Below are 21,203 nucleotides of genomic sequence, written 5' to 3'. Positions count from 1 at the left end.
AAATATATCGGCGTAGAGGGCTTTTTTGAGAGGTCTGAGGATCAAATAATTTTCATGAGTGTTTTGAGGGGGGACTTGAGAACTTTATGATTTTTGTAGTTTTTTTATATTTTTTTTTGCGCAAAAAATGTCGGCTCTGTTACTGCTTTAAAAGTTTTTTTTTCGGTGCTTCTTTACATTCAATTTCCTTAATTTGGCATATTTTTTGATAAGATTTTTTTTTTTCAAAACGACATCAAGACAAATTAAGAAAAAATTTTGGATCAGTTTTTTAGACTTTTTTTCCACGACTTTCATCGCTAATTTTTTGTCGGTTAGTTTTTCTTGTTATCTATGGGTTTTATTGCATATAGCGCGATGCTCTGCGTCTCTTTGTAAAATTTCTAAAGGTGCAATTATTTCAGCTTCAATGCTTCGGATATTTTAGCAAATTGGGATATAGACTTCTTATTCCGACCACTGAAAGGTGTATTTTAGTTTTTTCTTCTTTTTTCTTTTAAAATTTTTTTTTGCATAGCAAACGGTTATACTTGTTGTTCCGACTATTGAAAATGGGGAGGAACGTTGTATTGAGTGTGGAGTAGATTTTTGTTTTCTACGCAAAATCAGGTATGAATGATTTCGGCGTTGAATGAAAAGCATATTTTATTCGGGCTTATTATTCAAAATAATACTAGACTAAGAGGTAGAGGTCGGTAACTAACGAATAGGGTATAAGTAGATATGAAATTGGCGTTGAATGAAAAGCTTATTTTATTCGGGCTTATTATTCAAAATTAGTACAAGACTAAGAGGAATCTAAGTGTTGTAGATTGTTTTCTACGCAAACTCAGCTACCACAAATAATCATTGGAATGGGTCGATTGATATATCAAATCAAAGCTTTTTCAGTCTTGAGTCGAACGCCATTATTTTTTTTTGAAAAGTAGTCTGTGTCGAGAAAAACCGGTTTTGATTTTTTCTGTTTTTTGTCCTATTTCGAGCAAGTAAGCAATCTTATTATTGAAAGATGAGCCTTGAATTTTTAGTACTGCTACAGCAAATTTAGTTTTTGTTTAAAGTTTTTAGCGCCATTTCTGCAACATAAAAAAATGGAAAAAATACGAATATTTTTTGATTTCTTAGTTTGTTTTTGTTTTTCTCCATTTTTTGACTCGTCGCTGTCGAAAATGCTTAAATTTAAGGTTTTCAGATCCTTTCATCACACCATGCCCAAAAAACTAAACAAATTTTTAAAAAGCAATGCAAGAATTGTTTTGTTTTATTAAAGAATGCAGTCAGAACATTCTGTGCTACTTAACCAGCAACCGGTTATCCTTGTTTCACTTTCTTGAGCAAGTAAAACGTAATCGGGAACTAGATTTTTTTCTGTAAACGATTTTCTTACACGTCTGTTTCTGCTTCATATCTGCTGATATGATAAATTTCTTGAAAGTTCAAATAAAACTACTTCGTTAATTTGAGGTGGTCTATAATATTTCACATTTTTTTTCGGATTTTAGGGTTTCGATTAAATTTCTGGCCTCTGATTTATCTTTTCTTTTCAAATGAAGCTTATATAATCTTCGGTTTTTGAGAAGTTTCCTTCCAAAGCCTGGTGTTTTTAGTTTTTGATTCGCACAGTTCCTTTTGATAAAAAGTATGATGAAATTGTGTGGAATTTGCTTCTTTTCAACTTTTTTTGAACCGATTTGAAAAACTTTTTCGTTTCTCTCAAAAATTTCATTTAAAACAAAAAACTATTTTAACGACTGGTTTCAGTAAACGTCCCTTCTCCTGTCGCTTGCATAATTCCATAATCTTTCCAGCTTAAAATTCCCACTTTCTGTAGCCTTCGAAAAATTGTGTTCGGAATTTTGGACCCATTTTTTCTCGATAACTAACCACCTAAATCTGAGTATTTCTTTTAGTCAAAAGCGAGAGTTGTATGATGCTTCCCTGCATCAGCGGCTATACCCAAATTTTTGTCTCTAAAAGTTAAATTGTGGTTTTCAGAAAAGTGTGGTATGGCATTTGCTCCTTTTATTTTTTGGATTAATTTTGAAACTACGGAAACGAATGTCGAAAAAGACGGCCGACTACCCTGCCTGCTTGCATAATCCCTTAGTCTATTTCTACCGTATCTCACTTCCTACAGCCCTCGAAAAATTGTGTGGTAGTATTTTTCCACCCACATTTTTGGAGTTATTTACTCTTTAACTACCCCCCCCCCCAAATCTGAGGTTATGGGCTCAATCGAAAGCATGGGGGGTTGGGGGAAGCGCCCCTGCATAAGCGGCTATGCACAAATTTTTTTCTCTGAAAGTTATAGCACTCAGAAGATTCATTTAAATTTTTCGACCGAGATTTTGACATCAATCGAAAGAACAAGTTTTGGAGGAAAACTCCCGTGCATATGCAACTACGCCCAAAAATTCTTACACAACAAGTTAAGGCCCTCGGAAAAAGGCAATTTTTGGATTTTTTGAACATTTTTTGGAATATTTTTGGTGCTTCTCTAAAACTACTCTCCCAAACCTTAGTTTATAGTTTATATAGAGAAAATGGGATGTGAGAAGCTCCCCTACATGGGCAGATATAACCCCTAAATTTGCTTAGAAAACAAGTTTAGGGCTCTTGGAAATAACTTTGACCGTTTTTTGAAACTTTGATTTGTCTCGAAAACTACCCTGCCAGTTCTAATTTAATGGTCCAATCGAACAAACAAATTGTGGACTTCTTCGCTGCATACTCCGTGTGCCCTCTTTTTGGAGAAAAAAGTATAACACTCGGAAACGTCAAATTTGATTTCTGGACTTCTTAAAAACTATTCTACCAAATGTGAGATTAAAGATTAAATCGAATTAAGTGGCTGTGAAATGTTTTCCAGCAAAAGCATCGACATTTCTCTTTGTGTAAGAAAACATGTAATGTTCAGTTTCTGCCGTTTTCTAAATGTTTGCAAAATTTTTAACTTCTGGGAAATTGCCCTGACAAATCTGAGATTTAGAGCTCAATCGAAAAGACAGTTTATGGTAAATATGGCTTCGCAGTCACGACATAGAACAGGTCGCGGGAAAAGTCCACTATCCTGTCTTATTTCATTTTGAGTTCATTCCTAATAACGTGTACTAGGTATTTTGCCTACACTACGGCCAATCACTTACTTAAGTAGAGAAACAACAAAGGTTTTAGGCTTTGAAAATAACGCATCAGTAAAAGATGTTTTTAAAAGACATCAAGCATGACCTCCAGCTTCAGCTAGGTCTCTAGTTTTAACTTTTTTCGAAGGTTTTTCTGTAGTTTAAGTTACGAACTCAGATTTTCAAAGTTTTATTATATTTTTTTGATTGAGTGGGTTCGGCTTATGTTTTATTGTCTTAGCATAATTTAAATTGACGATTTTTTAAATGCTTTTGCTTTTTTCACGAATGGATCTTGAGAATTTGATTATTAAAATTTTATAGCTTGAATTTTTATAATAACAGTTTCGTTTTCGGCCTAAATGAGGGTCGACCCAATTTTTTTTGCCTTATTGATTGATTCTCAAGGTTTTTAAAGGCTGTTTAAAAAATCAACCTTGCCGAAGACATGAAACTTGCAGTGTTTTTGACTTATTTTATCAGCTTAATTTTCAAAAGCATGACTTCCTTCTTTTTTCTATCATTTCTCTATCATTGTCTTATAATGCAATGATTTTATTGTTTCGCAAGTGTTGCGATGCTCAGCTTCGCCTCTGTGTTTAAATTGTTTCCTTTAGTTTTAAGTTCAGTGGTTTGTTAATTTATTACATGATCTTCTGCTCAGGAGCATCTGAAGGAAACGTTAAATCGAATCGAGATGAACTTGATCGAGAACCGATATCGTCAACAGGAGATCATAGAGAAACTCCTTAAATTAGAGTTAGACCAAGAAGAAGAACCTCAACGTAAAATACTCACCCCCTACCTCATAAAAGCACCCTTCTTCAAAAGCAAATCGTACCCTGGTGGTCCCCCACCCAACCCAGAAGCTCTCAGGATCCAACAGGAGGATATGCAGAGACCCCACGTGACGGTTCTAAAGCGTCTTGACTGGACGGCATCGGTAAGTTAAAGAAGAAAAGGAGTAATTTCTCGCTGTTACATATTTTTAATCAGATGAAAGAAGAGTAAATTCATTAGTATTAAAGAGCGGATAGCTCAATGGTTCAAAAAGGTTGCCAAGGGCTGTCCTGAGTTTGTATGAATCAGTTAAGGTACAACAGAAGAAAATTCAGATTAAAAATAATGAATTATAAATGCATCATGGATAGTAAATGCAATACTAAAATTTAAAAGTTAAACGCAGTGTATACTCCTAGGGAGAAAGTGTGGGTGTTTTTTGCTCCCTGAAATTACAAAAAATATCAGTTTCATGATATAAGCAGTTGTTTTTCCGCGGTTTTGTGCAAAAATTAAACAGAATATCTTGGTCACACGCCGAATTTCATTTCAATCGGACAATGAGAACACAAAGTTTTACCTGCTACTTTTTGTAAGCAGCTGCAAGGAATGGAGACGGGAACGGATAGCCGTACGGGTTTTTATTCACTCAAATTGTTCAGTCCTCCACAAAAAACACCGCCTTTCTTTGTACCATACTTTAATGCCATGTTTAAGCTAAAAGGTTGCTTGAAGCGATGTCCACGAATCACATTAGAGGCGTTGAGACTAGAAGCTCTGAATTGAAAGGCATAGAAATCAGCTTCATCCCAAATCTACCCTGCTCTTATGGAAATATATTTGAACTAGCGAGGATTTTTTGCTCGACTTATCAGAGAAGGATATCGTTAAATTTTCCTCATGGTGCTAAGTTTGAAAGTTCTTTTTCAGGACCGAAGAATTCTTTTCAACGGTGTCAAGCAGCAATGTCTCAGCATGGTAATGAAGCCATTTATTGATAAACAAAGCACAATCTCTCACAAATTAGACTCCTTAAATCCATACGAGTTAGACAGCCGACGTGTATTAGCCGAGGAGCTCAACCTATCGGAACTCGAGGTGAGAAGACTGAAAGAAAATCCGCCGAAAGACGAGGAATTATTCGGAAGTCGGAAAAGATGTGATATAGATTGGGTGTATATTTCGCTGCATTTGTTTAATAACCAACGCGATCCAGACGATTGCAAACTCCAATGGCAGAATTTTCTTCATCCAGGAGTTAATAAAGAACATTGGTCGCCTGATGAATCGAGAAAAATGCTGCAAACAGTAGCGAAACATCAGGTATTTCCGTTGCTTGAGGGTTATGTTAAATAAATCAGCACAAAAACGACCAAAATATTACATTTAATTTTTGACCGGGGAACAACCGCGGCTCTCTGTTAAGAGCGGAATAGCTCGTACGCTGGCGCTTTCTGCAAAGCATAAAGCGTCTTAACACATATATAGTTCACTGGTGTTATAGAGAATCCGGACAGTACTATCCGGACAAAACGCATTAAACTTTAACTTTAAATGCGTTTTTTCTCAAATTGCGTTGACACTCGATGAAAAACCATGGAGACAAAATTTGCTTAGAATTTCAGCAGAATTAATATGGTGCTCTTTGTTAGACAAAATTTAAGCCCTAAATTTTACCCCAAAAAGGGATCCTTTTTACTTTTTTACATCAATCAAAAATTACGCCATAACTCACACGTTGATCACTAACATAAGTATATCAAAGTGAGCCTCTTAAGTAGAACACTTGAGTTTCCTGAAATTTGATATATATTAACAAACATTATTCAAAGTTTACAAGCAGTGTATTTTGTACAAACTGAATATTTTTAACACAAAGACTGGACTATCGAACAGTTAATTTCTTTTGTTAAAAGGAAGCCAAACTCCGCTATCGAACAAAAAAAGTGTCAAGGTCACGAAAAACGCGATCGACTTCTAGTATCGAAAAAGGCATTTATTTTTCAGACTTCCCAGCGAAATAAAACATTTACATACTAATCCAGTTTTCTCAACTTAGGTTTCTTTTACCAATGAAAAAAGTATTAGCTATGAAGGTTCTCGAATCCCGTAATGAAAAAAAAGGATATATTTGCATATATTTTTGTATCACAAGCAGTGCGAGGCTCTGGCTCCCATGTAATTTAGTTTTGAGACTTGCTGTAATTTTCATTTCGTTTATAGGAGAAGCAGCCGTTTGTAATTGTCGAGCCCACCGAGACAGTCCGTAGCAGCAGCACCCGACGTCATATAGACTGGAAACAGGTGTCCATTTTACATGGAAACAGACGGACTCCCTTTGACTGCTTCCAAAGCTACATGAGCAGATTAGTCTCGGCCAGGGGCTGGACTCCGACTGAGATAAAACTGCTGAAGAGAGTCGTCAATACATTTCAGTTCGGAAACAAGGTAAATAGATGAGACACTTAATTTTTTTTTAAGAGTCGATGAACATAGTTCGGACTCTTATTTAGGTCGTGATGACTTTTTTCGCAGTTTGACTTTTGATTGTTTTTCAGTACAGTTCATTTCTTTTGTTAAAAGGAAGGCAAACTTCCTGGTTGAACAGCAAAATATTAAAGGTCACGAAAAACGCGATCGACGTCTAGCTATCAAAATGGATCTTAAATTTCCCAGCGGAATGAAAAAAGTTACCTAATGATACAGTTTTCTCAAATTGGGCTACTTTTATCAGAAAAGTGTCAATCATAAATTTTTTCTGAAATTAAAATATCTTTAAGGCCATATACTTCTAAGAGTCGTTGAACGTAGTGAACACTTTTATATAGGTCGTTTTGATTTTTTTCAGAAAATTGTTCCAATATTTCACGCTTAATTTGATTTCTCTCGATTCGATTTTTGACTTCGTTTTAAATGCAGTTAATTTTCTTTGTTGACCGAAAAGTGAATTCCATTATCGAACAGCAAAAGTGTATAGATCATGAAAAACGTCATTGTCTTCTAATTTCGAAAGTGGATTTTAGTTTTAAGATTTCCCAGAGGAATAAAAACTTTACTTATTGATCCAATGTTCTCAAATTGAGCTTATTTTATGAAAGTCTCAATTTTTCAAAGAAAATTTTTTTGAAATTGATTAAAGCGCTTTAAGGCCATAAATTTTTCAACAAGGATAGCCGGTTGCTGGGCTAATCTATTCTATTATATATTTAAATGCGGGCTTCACTATCTCGCCATGTTTAAGCCTTTTCAACGTATTATTTTTGCACGTTTAAGCTATATCGTATATTGCAATGGTTAACAATTTTTTTTCGATTTTCCAATTTGATTTTAGTGGTTATTTTACCGAGTTTAAATTAAGCAGCCCAATATCGGATTAGGGGTTGCCAATTTGGCCTCCAATTTTGAGTGCCCGAGTCATTTTAGTTAATGAGATAAGACGATTTTTGAAATTTTTTCAAAAATGTTCAGAAATTTCAAATAACAAAATAATTTACAAAACTTGAAGTTCCCACCCTGTAGTTGGGTGCTGTCAGAGTACTCTAAGGAGTTACAAATCTTGCTTCCAAATATGACTGTTCAAATCCTTGTAGTTTTTGAGATCAGTAGCGCATTGTGACGTTTTTTGTGATTTTTCAGAAAACTTATATTAATTTTTTTTTCGCAAAATCTGAAATTCTCAACCCTGTAGTTGGGTACTGTCCGAGTATTCTCAAAGATTGCGAATCTTGCCTCCAAATATGACTGCTCAAATCTTAGTAGTTTTCGAGATGTGATATTTTTTGTGATTTTTTCAAAAATTTTCAGAAAATTTTATTTAATTATTTCTCAAAATTTGAAATTCTCAATCTTGTAGTTGGGTGCTGTCAGAGTACTGTAAGGAGTTACAATTTTTACCTCCAAATATGACAGTTTAAATCTTTGTGGTTTTCGAGATATGACGTTTTTTTGTAATTTTTCAAAAAAAAATATCAGAAAACTTATCAATTTTTTTTCGTAAAATCTGAAATTCCCAACCCTGTAGTTGGGTCCTGTCCGAGTATTCTTAAAGATTGCGAATCTTGCCTCCAAATATGACTGCTCAATTCTTAGTAGTTTTCGAGATATGATATTTTTTGTGATTTTTTCAAAAAATTTTCAGAAAATTTTATTTAATTATTTCTCAAAATTTGAAATTCTCAATCTTGTAGTTGGGTGCTGTCAGAGTACTGTAAGGAGTTACCATTTTTGCCTCCAAATATGACAGTTTAAATCTTTGTGGTTTTCGAGATATGACGTTTTTTTGTAATTTTTCAAAAAAAAATTTCAGAAAACTTATCAATTTTTTTTTCGTAAAATCTGAAATTCCCAACCCTGTAGTTGGGTCCTGTCCGAGTATTCTCAAAGATTGCGAATCTTGCCTCCAAATATGACTGCTCAATTCTCAGTAGTTTTCGAGATATGATATTTTTTGTGTTTTTTCAACAATTTTCAAAAATTTTATTTAATTATTTCTCAAAACTTGAAGTTCCCACCCTGTAGTTGGGTGCTGTCAGAGTACTCTAAAGAGTTAAAAATCTTGCTTCCAAATATGACTGTTCAAATCCTTGTAGTTTTTGAGATCAGTAGCGCATTGTGACGTTTTTTGTGATTTTTCAGAAAACTTATCAATTTTTTTTCGTAAAATCTGAAATTCCCAACCCTGTAGTTGGGTCCTGTCAGAGTAATCTCCAAGATTGCGAATCTTGCCTCCAAGTATGACTGCTCAATTCTTTGTAGTTTTCGAGAAATGACGTTTTTTGTGATTTTTCCAAAAGTTTTCTGAAAACTTCAGAAAGTTTAATTAATTATTTTAAAATTTGAAATTTCCAACGCTATAGTTCGGTGTTGTCAGGGTACTCTAAAGAGTTGCAAATCTTGCCACAAGCGAATGCTAAACGCAACTGCTCTAATGCTTTTAGTTTCCGAGATCTGACGTTTTTTGACTTTTTCAAAATTTCTCGAAGAACTTATCTACAAAGAAATTCAAAAAATTTGAAAATACTAATTTGATGAAGATACAACCTTATTGTCAGCGTACACCCAGGCGTCTCAAATTTTGCCTCTCAGTATGAATGCTCAAATCCTTTTAGTTTCCGAGATAAGACGTTTTTTTTCGGAAACTTAAGTTTAAAAAAATTCACAACGTTTTGGGATTCCTAACCCTATAATAGGGTGCTCTTAGTGGTTGCAAATCTGGCCTCCAAAGTTCTCCGGAGGCCCATTAAGTTTTCGAGATGACGCTTTTAAAATGGGAACTAAAAAAATGTAAAAGTTCGAAATTACCAACCCTGTAATTGGGTGCAGTCAGAGTACACTAAAAGTTTGCAGATGTTGTTTCCAATATATGCGGTTTTTCATGAGCTGTCGTAAAATTTCGAAGCACCGAAGGTGCGTTAAACGCTAGTAGCACTGAATGTTCCGGTTATATCCATAAAAAACCACAAAAAAGGTTTTCATTTTTTTCAATTGGTGTGATTTGTACGTATATGGAGTGATGAGAGAACTATAAGAATACTTAGAACATTAGAAAAAAAAATCCGATTTTCTGAAGAATATTTTGATATTTTAGAAATTTTTTATTGTCAAGGAAGCACGAAATGAATCTTCCCCAACCAGTTTTTCCGGAGTTAAACTAAATTATAGTTCGTTATAGAGCGTAGTGTAATAGTAGGAAGCTAATTTTTCCAATCAAAGTCTTAAATTAAAGTGATAATTTGGTGGCACTTTTGCTATAATCACAATCTCTTGCATTGAAATTTAATAGCATCTTTTCTCCGCTTAATTGGTGGCTAGTTTTGCCTATCGTCAAGCGATCGGGCACTTAGGGAAGGATGCGAGTCTCCTAATCAACTGGTCGGAGTTTCAATGCCGCACTTAGCATTAGGTTTGATTTGATTTTTTTTTCGTTGAAGCAATGTTAATTGAAAGTCGTTCTTGAGTTTGTAAATATATCAATTCATTTATATATTTTTTTTGCTCTCTTGTTTGTCCTATGTTACATTAGCGTATATTTCGTCGTTTGAAGGAAAATCGAGTGTTATGCTTTTGTATGTTGTAAGGAGGGATGGGGCATAAAACTTTCTTGATAATTTTGTTTTTGGCTCAATGAGGTTTTACCAAAGTTTTGCCGTCTTAATTGCCGACAAAACTATGCAATAATTCGTGTTGTAATGCAAGTGTTGTGAAGCTACGCTTCGCCTCTGTTTTTAAAAACCATTATTACCTAGCCAGCAGCGTAGTGTCTTAGTACGAGCCTTCTTGTTTTTCTAACCTAACTGCAAATAGAAGTGTTCATTCAAAGTGTTCGCTTATTTGGCGGCACTTCTGCTTCGCCTCTGTGTATAATTTGGCATATTGGTTTTTCCCAGGGATATATTTGGTTCCGGTTTTGCAATCCTGTGATCCGGCCAAACTTATGATTTGGTTCGGAGTCCGGAATCTGCAACAGTTTCCTGGGTCTGTCAAACTTAATAATCCTATCTTTTTTCTAGATATCGTGGAGCAAGATCGCCGACTTCTTCGACGGGCGTTCTCCCCATGAGTGTAGTGAGAGGTGGCGACGCATGAGCAGCTACGCCCTCAGACTGGGTAGGTGGTCGCCGGATGAGGACATACTGTTGCTCAAAGTTAGTCTCATCTTCTGGTTTTTTAACACAACACACGTCAAACAGCATCTTCTAAACTGGCATGACAATAGAATGAGTATAGGGGGGGGGGGGGGCTATTGCGCGAAGGGCCGAATGCGCGAAAAGTCTCAGTCAATCCAATCTATAAAATTATGGCGAACTTGCATCGAATTTATGAATAGGGGATTCTGATTGGCTGTCAACATTTTCGCGAATTGGGTTCTTTTACAACAATAAGGGTTCTTTTAGAACACCCTTGAGTATAGTTTATTGAAAATACGTAACTATATGCATAAGTGAATCTACTTTACAGTACTTGGGCAAATAGTTAAGTGTAAAATTTTAAAAGTTCGATGAATTTGATATGGCACCTAGAAAATTTTTTCTATGGCATCAATTTTGGTATCTTTTTCTTTATTTTCAAAAGCATGCATGACGTCCATATTTGAGTTTTTAAAATTGGTTGTTTTAGTTGGTTCCATCTCTCATTTTAGAACGCTGTGAAGGACAGTGATGTAATTTAAGCTTAATTTGTCAAGGACTCCGTTTACTTTTAGGCGGTTGAAAAGTTTGGGATTGGGATGTGGATCCAAATATCTCGCGAGGTTCCTCTTAGGACCGACCAGCAATGCAGGGAAAGATACATGTTCCAATTGAGTGGAAATTACGTCAAAGAATCCTGGACGAAAGCGGCGGATGAAACGTTAATCGACCTCATGTTGAAACATGGACCAACTGCGGACTGTGCTATCATAGCTGAAAAGACGTTAAAGAAACAGCGCAAAGAGATTTACAGAAGGTTCCGATATCTTTTGGAGAATCAAAGAAAAGGTACCGAAGCCAGTCACCGGAAAACTGTTCGAAGGACGCAGTTGACAGAAACGGCCGATAGACTGCGTGAACAAAATATGACAGATCAGATTATAGCAATCCATCAAAACTTGGTCAATAATTCCAGTGAAAATAAACAAAATACCCCTAAACCTTCGAAATTGATCAAAAAACCTGCCTCGTTGATTCACAATAAAGTTACGAAGCATTTAAAGTTAGGCGATAAGTTAAAAATGTTAGAACCTGAAATGATTGACGCGCAGTTCCTAAAATCAGAATTCAAGAAAAACTTACCAAAATATAAACATCCACCAATATTTTACAGTACTTCTAGATTAGAAAAGCTAGATCATTATTTGGACGAAATAATATTTAGAAATTGTTTACCGAAACATTCGACAAGTTTTACGCTGAGTCCGAACTTGGAAAATCCCGAAGAAAGTGAAACGAAAGAACCGAAAGAAAAAGAACTCGCTGGGCTGATGACGCAGTTGATCACACTTCTAAAAATTGACTACTTAGGTGCTTGGAAAATTCTAAAATTAAAAAGTAGCCCCGAATTCAGAGAATCAATAACTTCGTTGAGTATAGCCAAAGACCCAAATGAAAAAGAGCGAATATTGAACCCGAAACTGTTTCTGAATAATGCCCGAAAACTGATGGAAGAGGGCCATCTTATTGTGAAGGAGTGCTTCAAAGATAAACTTCATTATTTATATGAGTTGAGGTCAAATCCAATAGTTCAAAGTGTTGTAAAGGAAGTCGCTGAGAAAACTCACTCGCCTCCCAAAGGACCGATTGTTCGTACTCAAATTGTTCAATATCCTACATGTGTCGTGCTCCCAACACCAGGAGCATATGAAGATGACGCTTCAAGTGAGATTTTTGGATCCGAACAACTTGATGAATACGAAGAAAAAACGGTCGATGAGTTAATTGAATGTTTAGAAGATGAAGAACCGGGAACAATGAACTTTGATCTTTTCACTACTGATAATGAAAATTCGCCATCAAAAAAGGCTAGAAACTTTGAATCCCCACTTAAATCCAAAACTGGCAACGACATGTTAATTGAGCAAAACGGCCAGCAAGGTGATAACATAAGCCATTTTTTGACAGCGAAGTCTGGAAAACTTGAGGGATTTGACCAAGATATGAAGGTGAAAGAATTGATAAAGAAATTTCCAATCAGACGTGCTGATGATCCTTCTGATGATATTTCTCGGGACTTTTTCATCGAGAATTATGGATTTAAAATCATACCAGGAGAGACGTCTCAGTATATAAGAGTTCTTCTTGAAGGTAACTCTTTTTTTTCCACCATCATTCAGCGTGACCTTATGTGGCAGCTTGTAAACGTAGATACAAATAAAGGTAAACGAACTCTTGCAATACCTATAGCAAGTGTACCCTTTGAAGTTAATGACGGTGGAAAAGAGATACATTTTCTGCCCGAAGCAGGAGCGTCGCAGACGTTTGAGCTTCCGGTTTTTGAGAAGTTGGAGAAATCGCCACTACCGATGTCTGATCTAATTGAAAAGTATCGGGCTCAGAAGGCGTTGGAGCAAGCGAACACCTTACTCGAAAGTGCAATTGGCAGAACGTTTATGACAACGGACGAGAAAATCAAGTTTCAGGACTGGGTTCGAGACATGCCTCAAGATAACAACCTCGAGAACTTGACTGTTCCTTTAGTTGCTCCTAATAAGGCAGTTTTGGATTTGTGGAAAAGGCTAGATTCTCAAAGTGCGAATTTATTGTGCAAAGGTCTCGTGTGTTACAAACACGCGAGGTCAAATCGAACGATGATGAAAGTAGCTCGCAAGATGTTTGAACAGAACACGGATCCATTCAAGTATAAAATGGCAGAAATTGCATTCCAATTAGGCGTTTATTTCACAGTGGATAAATCGAAAACCATGTCGACAGTGCACAAGCTGTTGTATCAGCCTATCAGAAATGTAAGTTATTTTCTTCATTACGGAATTTTCTCTCACTTCAAGCAATTTTCTCCCACTCACTTCTCTCACTTCAAGCTATGTATACTTTGTTATGTTTAAAAAAGAACGCAAAATTAACAGATGAGCAAGTTGTTAATAGTTTCTAAATTTCTTTGAAAATTATGTGATTGTTCTATGTAGACTGTAACTAAGTAAAATAAATGGAAGATTTAGCATGAAAATTTTCCAATTGTGAAGGGTTAGATCTAGGATTTATTCTAGGGGTATTTTGAAAACATTTTCGAAACATTTGTCTACCTTTTTTTAGGTCGTCCAAATTGATTTGCTATATGATGTTTTGTGTATTTTATTATTTACTTATGTTTAGGTTCCTGAGTTCGCTTCTTTAGAGACCATTTGGCAGAAAGCCCTATTAGAAGATAACGACGAACTTATCAAATTGCACGAGAAGTTATTTGAGCAGTCGGACAAAATGCAAAGTATCTTGGATGAAATTAAAGCTACTGCAGTGTACCAATTGTTTAGAAGTAGACTCTACGCTCTGTTGTTGTTTCCTAAAGCGATGTCTGAGGCGGGACCGAGGGAGATTGGAAAAGAAACGTCTGGAGAAGTGAACAATAACGCTAGTAAAAGTATGTGTAATGCTGTTCCTTCTATAGACTACCGTAGCTTGAAAAATGAAACCCAGTTTATTGCATTGTTTCATTGACCAGGGTTCGAAACCCGGTGTTTCCCTTGCTATTTTTCAAGACTATTTTTTTAAATAGTCTGTTGCTGCTGTTTTTTTGCAGTTTTGACACTCGAGTACGCGCAGTGCAACTTAGCCTTCGTGTTTCAAAAAAAGTTTTTCCACTAACTAAAAAAGATCGGTTTCTCTCCTTTCTAGAATTTTAATAAACAGTTCATTTATTGCGAGCGTGTTTTGACTTATTTCACATACTGAATGGTTTAAGTTTCACCCTGACTTTTAAATATTCCGAATTGGTGTGTAGTTTCTAGGCTACTCCTAGTTTCTGGTCTTTGCGTTAATCATTTTCTGCATCATTGCTTGTTTTTGTTTCAGAGAATGAGCAAATAAGTCTCAGTTTATACAAACACTTCACGCGAAAAAGATGCAATAAGCCACAGGACTCGTGGTTCCACGACAAGGAACCCGATGACTCCGACTTCGAAGCGCTGCGTCGATTGCAGCGGGAACTCCAATCGGATCTGGCGGTAACCGAGCGTCAACAAGACTCCTCAGATTTGAACCGAATCGATGGCGAAGAAGCGGAAACTACAGATACTTATTCATCAATTGGACAAAATGTGCCAGAAACAAATCTAACAGAGATCGATGCGGTAGAAACCGGATACATGACAGATCATATTGCAACTGATTCACTCACGGCAGAACCTAGTGTAATAACCTCAGATAGTATAACCGAACCAGATACAACTGAAATCGAGATTGAATCGGAATCGGAAGGTGTAGAACTTCCCAGAGTAGTGATGTTGAATGATATGGATGGCTCAAATAATATTTTTGACAATTCTGCAGTGAAAACAGAAGTTAACTGTGTTTTAAAGCAATACAGAAACGTTACCGAAATCACAGAGGCAAATAATGAGAGTAAGATAATATCATCAGATGCTGTGGCGTCTAATGGAAGCAAAAGTCGCAAACGACCTGCAAGACCATGTTTGGGAAGTATGGAATCGAAAAGTAAGAAAATATGTCCCGACCTTGCTGCTGAAAGCCAAATAGATGATGCATTAACAAGCAATACTGTACTTGATCTTTAGTTTTAGACAGTCTTCATTCCTGATAAACTTGTATTTAAAAATTGTGTTTTGCGCTGATTTTGAATTGTAGATATTGAATTCTTTTGAATTCGTAAATTTTGTTAATTTATGATATTCCTAAACCATTGCGTGTCAGATTATTAAAGTTGATCAGAAAAGCATTTTGTATTTCAATTTCCGATGCTAGTAGAATTTGCTAAAGAAAGGTTGATAAACTCCTTAGGCCGGTTTGAGAATATTGATGTTTAAATACGCATCGCATCATACATGAAATTTTCTTGAAAGTAACAAGAAATAGTCTAAAAACAGCTTCAAGCAATTTGACCCTATCGTTTCATTTATATTTTCTGAACCACGAAAGTGTCGAAAAAATCTGGATGTGATATATCAAATAAAAGCTCTTTCAGTTGTGATTCGAACTGAAATGAGAGGCATGAAAAATTTTGGTTTTATATATAAAATAGTTTTCAGGTTCCTTTTAAGAGTCGATGAGCGTAGTTCAGACTCTTGAATAGGTCGTCATGTTTTTTTCTTCTTTTTTAAGAAAAGTCTTGAAAGTTGTTCAGGCTCAAATTTATTTTTCGCGGCTTTTTGACTTCTGGTTTCTTTTTAAATTGACTTCTTTCCATTTATTAAAAGAAGGGCAAACTCAGCTATTGAACAGCAAAAAAGTAAAGGCCAGGAAAAACGTGATCGACTTCTAGTTTTAAAAGCGGAATTTAATTTTCAGATTTCCCAGTGAAATAAAAATTTTACTGATTGATCAAATTGGGCTTAATTTATCGAAAAACTGTCAATCATAATTTAATCTAAAAATTCAAAGAGCTCTAGGGCCATATATTTTTTTCGCAACAAGTCAATTTTTTTTGTTTGCGTTAATTGGCTTCTTTTCAGCTGTCTGTTGGCTATGTTTATTTTCTCAGCCGCTTATGCACACCCCTTCCACTGTTTTTCCATCTTCATCTTTCTAACTACTAAATTCTCTAAACTTGCAAATAAATTTACCATTGTCCTCTAACCTTCCCCCTTACTGAAAAACTTTTTAACTGAAAAAAATTTTTCAGATATGTTATATGATTGATCTTTGTAACTTTTCAATTGGCAGCAGAATGACAACTGTCTATTTGTGACATGGCTACTGTGCGAGATATTACTTTTGAGTGGCTGGACGATGACAAGACTTGGAAGACTTATGACCAGAAGATCCAGCTTGACCTCGTGACATCTGCTTTGAAGGGATACCAGAAATGTCAGGTGAAGGTGCCTCCTCGGAGTTCTCTCGTCGAAGTTAATTTCGATAGAATGACGCAGACTAATGTGAAGACTAAGTGGGAGCGGCTTATTCGGTGTTGCATCAAAGTAAGAATGCTAACTAAATGTGTTAATGATCAATGTGATTTGTTAATTAATAAGGATTTGAGGTAAACGTTTCAACCACCCCTAGTCGGTACTTCAAAGAGCGGTCATTGGGTATCAAGTGTGATAGCATATAAGAGTCGGTTCAGTCGTGACTGAGATTCTTGTTGTCTTATCTTTTTGAGAAAAAGTTGTCTGAATATTTTAATTGGGATTGGATATGTTGTTAATCCAATGCGTTTCAGTCAGTTTTGACCGTATAGAGGCTTTTTAAGAGTGATGAAGGTAATGGAGATTATTATATAGGTATTGGTGTTTAATCAGGAAAGTTTTAAAATGCTGTAATAACGTAAGTGTTTAAAATGCTGTAATAATGTAAGGTGTCAAGTCAATGAAGAAGTGTCAATGTCATGGTGTAAAGAAGAATCTTTAATTTGTTTTATTTTTTTAGGAAAAAGTTTGAAAATTTAGAGTTTTGACTGAAGATTTTATGGCCAATTTAAACTCTAAATGGAAGGCACACGACGAAAATGGAAATGGTGCAAAAAACGTGAATTACTTAAGTTTCAAAACTGGCTTTTAGTATCCAGGTGTTTCTCAATTTGGGTTAGTTTTATCAAAAACTGTAAACCGTACAAGATTTTGTCAACACAATTTAATACTAAATATTTTTTCGAAAGCTCAAGTTATCAGAAAACAATTCAATCGTTTTTGTTCAAACTCCTTGCTTTCATTGAACGATGTAAAGATACTTTTAAGTTTCTGTGGTTTTTGTCAGGATAAAGTCAAAAATATTGTCGCTTCAGTTCGTTTCGCGGTTTGACCCTCGATAGACCTTTTTATAGTTCATTTACCTGGAGGTGGGCAATTTACGATCTCCAAGGGAAAAGGACATATTCAAGTGCATACGCGATTGAATTTTGTGTCATAATTGGATTTTAGTTTTTGGATTTCACAGTGGAATATCAAGTTTTTTTTGTTTAATATTTTTTTCGAAGAAAACTGAATATTTATGCTCGGTATGGTTTTTTATTCAGTCAATTATCGCCGATCGAAATAATAGTTTTCAACAAAAATTTTTTACACCCCAATGAAGATATTGACTTTCTAAGGGCAACATTTATGTGGACCAATGGTCTCGTTAGTTGTCCATTCCGATGATAAATGCATTGATGAAATTACTTTTGTTTTGCTAATGACTATATTTATCAATCGGAAAAATAAATTCTTTCTTTCTTTTCTTTCTTTGAGTTTTTGTAAAGTTCTGGGGGTTTGAAAATTGCCAAATTGGCCATTTTCTGGACTAAACTATGTGCGGTTTGAAGAGTTTTTTCAACAAAATCGTTCCAAATTGAATTGAGGCTAGGACTTTTTTTAGATAGCCAAATAAGACTAAATATCAGTTTTTTGTTTGAAGGACGAAAATGAAGAGAATGCTTGGAATTGTTGGGAGTGGGAAAACGAGTCCAAGTTCTTCACGCCCTACTCCGTCAAAATCAGCCTTCAAATGGAAAACCAGTTTTTGACAGACAAAAAAGTCAAAATCATTTTGAATGATACGAGTTATGAGGCGGATTTGGATAACATGGTTCAAACTAACATTAAAACTGGGTTTCTTCGAAATATCAGAAGAGTGAAAACTGATAATGACCTCGAAATTGTTCTAGACGCTTCAAGTATTAAATTGGAACCAAAAACTGAGCCTGAAAATGATGTTGACTTGAAAGAAAACCTGGCAAGTTCAAAATCAGGTGGCGTTGGTGGTTCTAAACGTGGGCGAAAACGAAAAACCGATATCGATAATGACGCCGATAACAACAACGAAGAAATTGATTATATAGACGACGATTTGAAAGCCGAGAAGAGAACGAAAAGCAACAAATCAGTCGGCGGAACGCTCAGTTCGGGTACTAAGAAGTTAGTCTTCAGTGGAAAAGTCCCAGTTGACGACGAGTGTGAACAAAAGAAAAATTCAGCTCATGTTTTGGTCGAAACTAACGGAGCAATTTGGGATGCAATGTTGAATCTAACTAACGTTGGAAACAATAATAACAAATACTATTTGCTGCAGTTGTTGGAAGACAACAGTTCCAAGAACTACCATGTTTGGTTTAGATGGGGTCGAGTTGGGTATAAAGGTCAAAATAATCTTCAGTCTTTTGGACTTGATTTGGATAAAGCGAAGGAAGTGTTCACAAAAAAATTTTCGGATAAAACGTGTAATGAATGGTCTGAAAGAAAAAATTTTGAAAAACATGCTGGAAAATATGACTTGGTTGCTATCGATTTTGGAAATTCGCCCTCAAAAGTTAAACAAGAAGAAACAAGCAATAACAATACAGTGAAAAAAGAAACGATTCCGAGTAAATTGGACAAGAAAGTATACGATTTGATGGAAACTATCTGCAGCATTACGGCAATGGAAAACACGGTTAAAGAATTAGAGTATGATTTAAGCAAGGCACCCTTAGGAAAATTGACAACGGCGCAGATAAAAGCGGGTTATGCCGCTGTAGACAACATTTCGAAACTGATTGATAAAAAAGTTACTTATGGATCCAAATTATCGGAGGCGTGTAGTCAGTTTTATACTAGAATTCCTCACGCGTTTGGCTTCAAAGTTCCGCCATTAATAAATTCCATAGATATGGTTAAAGAAAAGTTAGATCTACTTGACGCTTTGGCTCAAATTGAAATCGCGATGAATATTATCAAATCGGAAGGCGGCGATGATCAAAATCCTGTTGATTATCATTACGAAGCTTTAACATGTGAAATTTCTCACGTTGACAAAAACGAGAAAATTTTCGAAGTCATTGAAAAATATCTTCAAAACACACATGCTAGTACACATAATACATACAAGATGGAGGTTGCTGATGTTTTTTGTCTGGACAAAGATGCAGAAAAGTCAAAATTTGCTGAAGATATTGGCAACAGACACTTGCTCTGGCACGGGTCTAGGTTGAGTAATATTGTGGGTATTTTGAGCAATGGGCTCAAAATAGCCCCTCCTGAAGCGCCTGTGACGGGGTACATGTTCGGAAAAGGCGTTTATTTTGCGGATATGTCATCTAAAAGTGCTAATTACTGTTTCCCGAGCCCAGCGAACACGACTGGGTTTGTTTTGCTGTGTGATGTTGCTCTTGGAAACTGTCATCCTCTGGTCAACGCCGATTATCAGGTATTTTAAATATGAACTTTGTCTTCGAGTGTATTTAAGTGTTCTTTTTTAAAAAATTTTCCTCGCAAAAAAAGTGCAACAAAGAATCATCGGAATGCTTCAGTTTAAAACCCTTCAAATCGTGATTCGAATGACATTTAAGAATTTCGAAAAAAATTTCAGTGTCGAAAAAAAAACTGGTTCAAGCGAATAAAGCGAGCGAACAGGCTTGCTTAGTGTAAGACGATAGACTTGAAAATTCTGTTTTAGTCTGAAAATAGTTTTACAGTTTCTTTTAGCGCCTTCATGGGAATAAACTGTTTAAAAAAATGATAATTAAATTTTTCGAATTTTGAGAGCTTCAACGTAATATATATTTTTTCGGTTTAAAATTCATTTTGTTGAAAAATAATTTTGTCGACCTTTCTTCTTCACAGAACACTATAATATTTTGACGAACCCCTATTTTGAAAAAAATTTGCACCACAGGCAATTTTTTGACAAACAACTGGTCAAAATGCTGTTCTTGGGAATTTTTCGGATAATTTTGACCAGAAATTGCGTTTTTTCGTCGTACTCCCTTCGAACTTAGTATATATTGGAGCCTTTAGGGTTGGTCAGCTGAAAATGTATATCATTATTTTTGCGTTAGCTAGGGTATTGCAATTGGGTACTAGACTTTTTTTTCCCGTAAACAATTTTGTCCACAGGACTCATTAGACTCATTGAACTGGTGGTACCTTGGCTCATAATGAATTCAAAATTTGTAATGTCTATTGCACGCTTAGCCTGGAAGTAACCAATACGTCTGGGGCAGCAAAAGTCCTGGGTTCGAATCTGACCAGGACCAGTTTTTTTTCAAATGGTATTTGTTCCGATTCAAAAACATTTTGGCCTATTATTTGTCTGCTTATGTTTTCTCATCTTAGTTTCCCAGATTATAATTTTAGCTGTAAACAATTTTAACTGCTGTTGTTTTTAGCATTTTAAAAACCGGCCGAATCAAAATTTGATTGTCACATTGGTTGTAATTTAACCAGCTCGATTTGTTAAAATTTCACTTTTTTTTTCTCATTATTTTTTCGTCTTTTTTATCGGCTTAATTACTTTCGGCCCAATTAATATCGACTTAGTGGCCTTTTAGTGTGTCGTTACGTCCAAAAAATGTGTTTGTGCGCATGTGTGTGCTCTGACGGGAAAAGTAACTTAACATTTTTTATAAGTTTTCGAATTTTTCTGAGTTTCTTTTCGGCATGAAGGGTTTCTGCTCAGATTTTTTCGGCTTTCTTACCGCTTGGTAATTAGAAATTGAAATCCAATCAACCATCCGGCGCATCTGGTGTAGAGGTAAAACAATTGCTTGAGATGGCAAAGATTTGCGGTTCGAATCCGGTCGGACCTTTTTTGCAAACTAGAGTTTTTGTGATTTTTCGGATTATCGTCTGTCTGTTTATTTCTGTCGGTTTGGTTCCTGTAGCGTGATGGTTCAGCTTTATTCCACGTTGCTGTAACCACCATGCTTGAGACGACAAAGCCCGGGAGTTCGATTCCAGTTAAGACT

At 35.7% G+C, this 21,203-nt stretch overlaps 2 protein-coding genes across 2 annotated transcripts in view; both read left to right on the top strand.

The window, feature by feature from the left end:
• LOC134848567 (uncharacterized) overlaps positions 1–15,249 on the top strand; it is a 30,876-nt gene extending 15,627 nt beyond the window's left edge. Inside the window, exons 3-9 of the mRNA XM_063866082.1 lie at positions 3,787–4,065; positions 4,833–5,225; positions 6,126–6,350; positions 10,412–10,546; positions 11,104–13,338; positions 13,706–13,970; positions 14,402–15,249. Coding sequence (XP_063722152.1) covers positions 3,787–4,065; positions 4,833–5,225; positions 6,126–6,350; positions 10,412–10,546; positions 11,104–13,338; positions 13,706–13,970; positions 14,402–15,123 — 4,254 coding nt within the window. The 3' untranslated portion in view covers positions 15,124–15,249. The remainder of the gene's footprint in view (positions 1–3,786; positions 4,066–4,832; positions 5,226–6,125; positions 6,351–10,411; positions 10,547–11,103; positions 13,339–13,705; positions 13,971–14,401) is intronic.
• LOC134848569 (uncharacterized) overlaps positions 1–21,203 on the top strand; it is a 50,582-nt gene that overhangs the window by 15,633 nt on the left and 13,746 nt on the right. The window lies entirely within an intron of this gene.

The sequence above is a fragment of the Symsagittifera roscoffensis genome, chromosome 6 (genome assembly GCF_963678635.1).
Source record: "Symsagittifera roscoffensis chromosome 6, txSymRosc1.1, whole genome shotgun sequence".
NCBI classification, from domain to species: Eukaryota; Metazoa; Xenacoelomorpha; order Acoela; family Convolutidae; genus Symsagittifera; species Symsagittifera roscoffensis.
The sequence above is the reverse complement of the archived record's forward strand: the minus strand, read 5'-3'. Positions and strand labels throughout refer to the sequence as shown.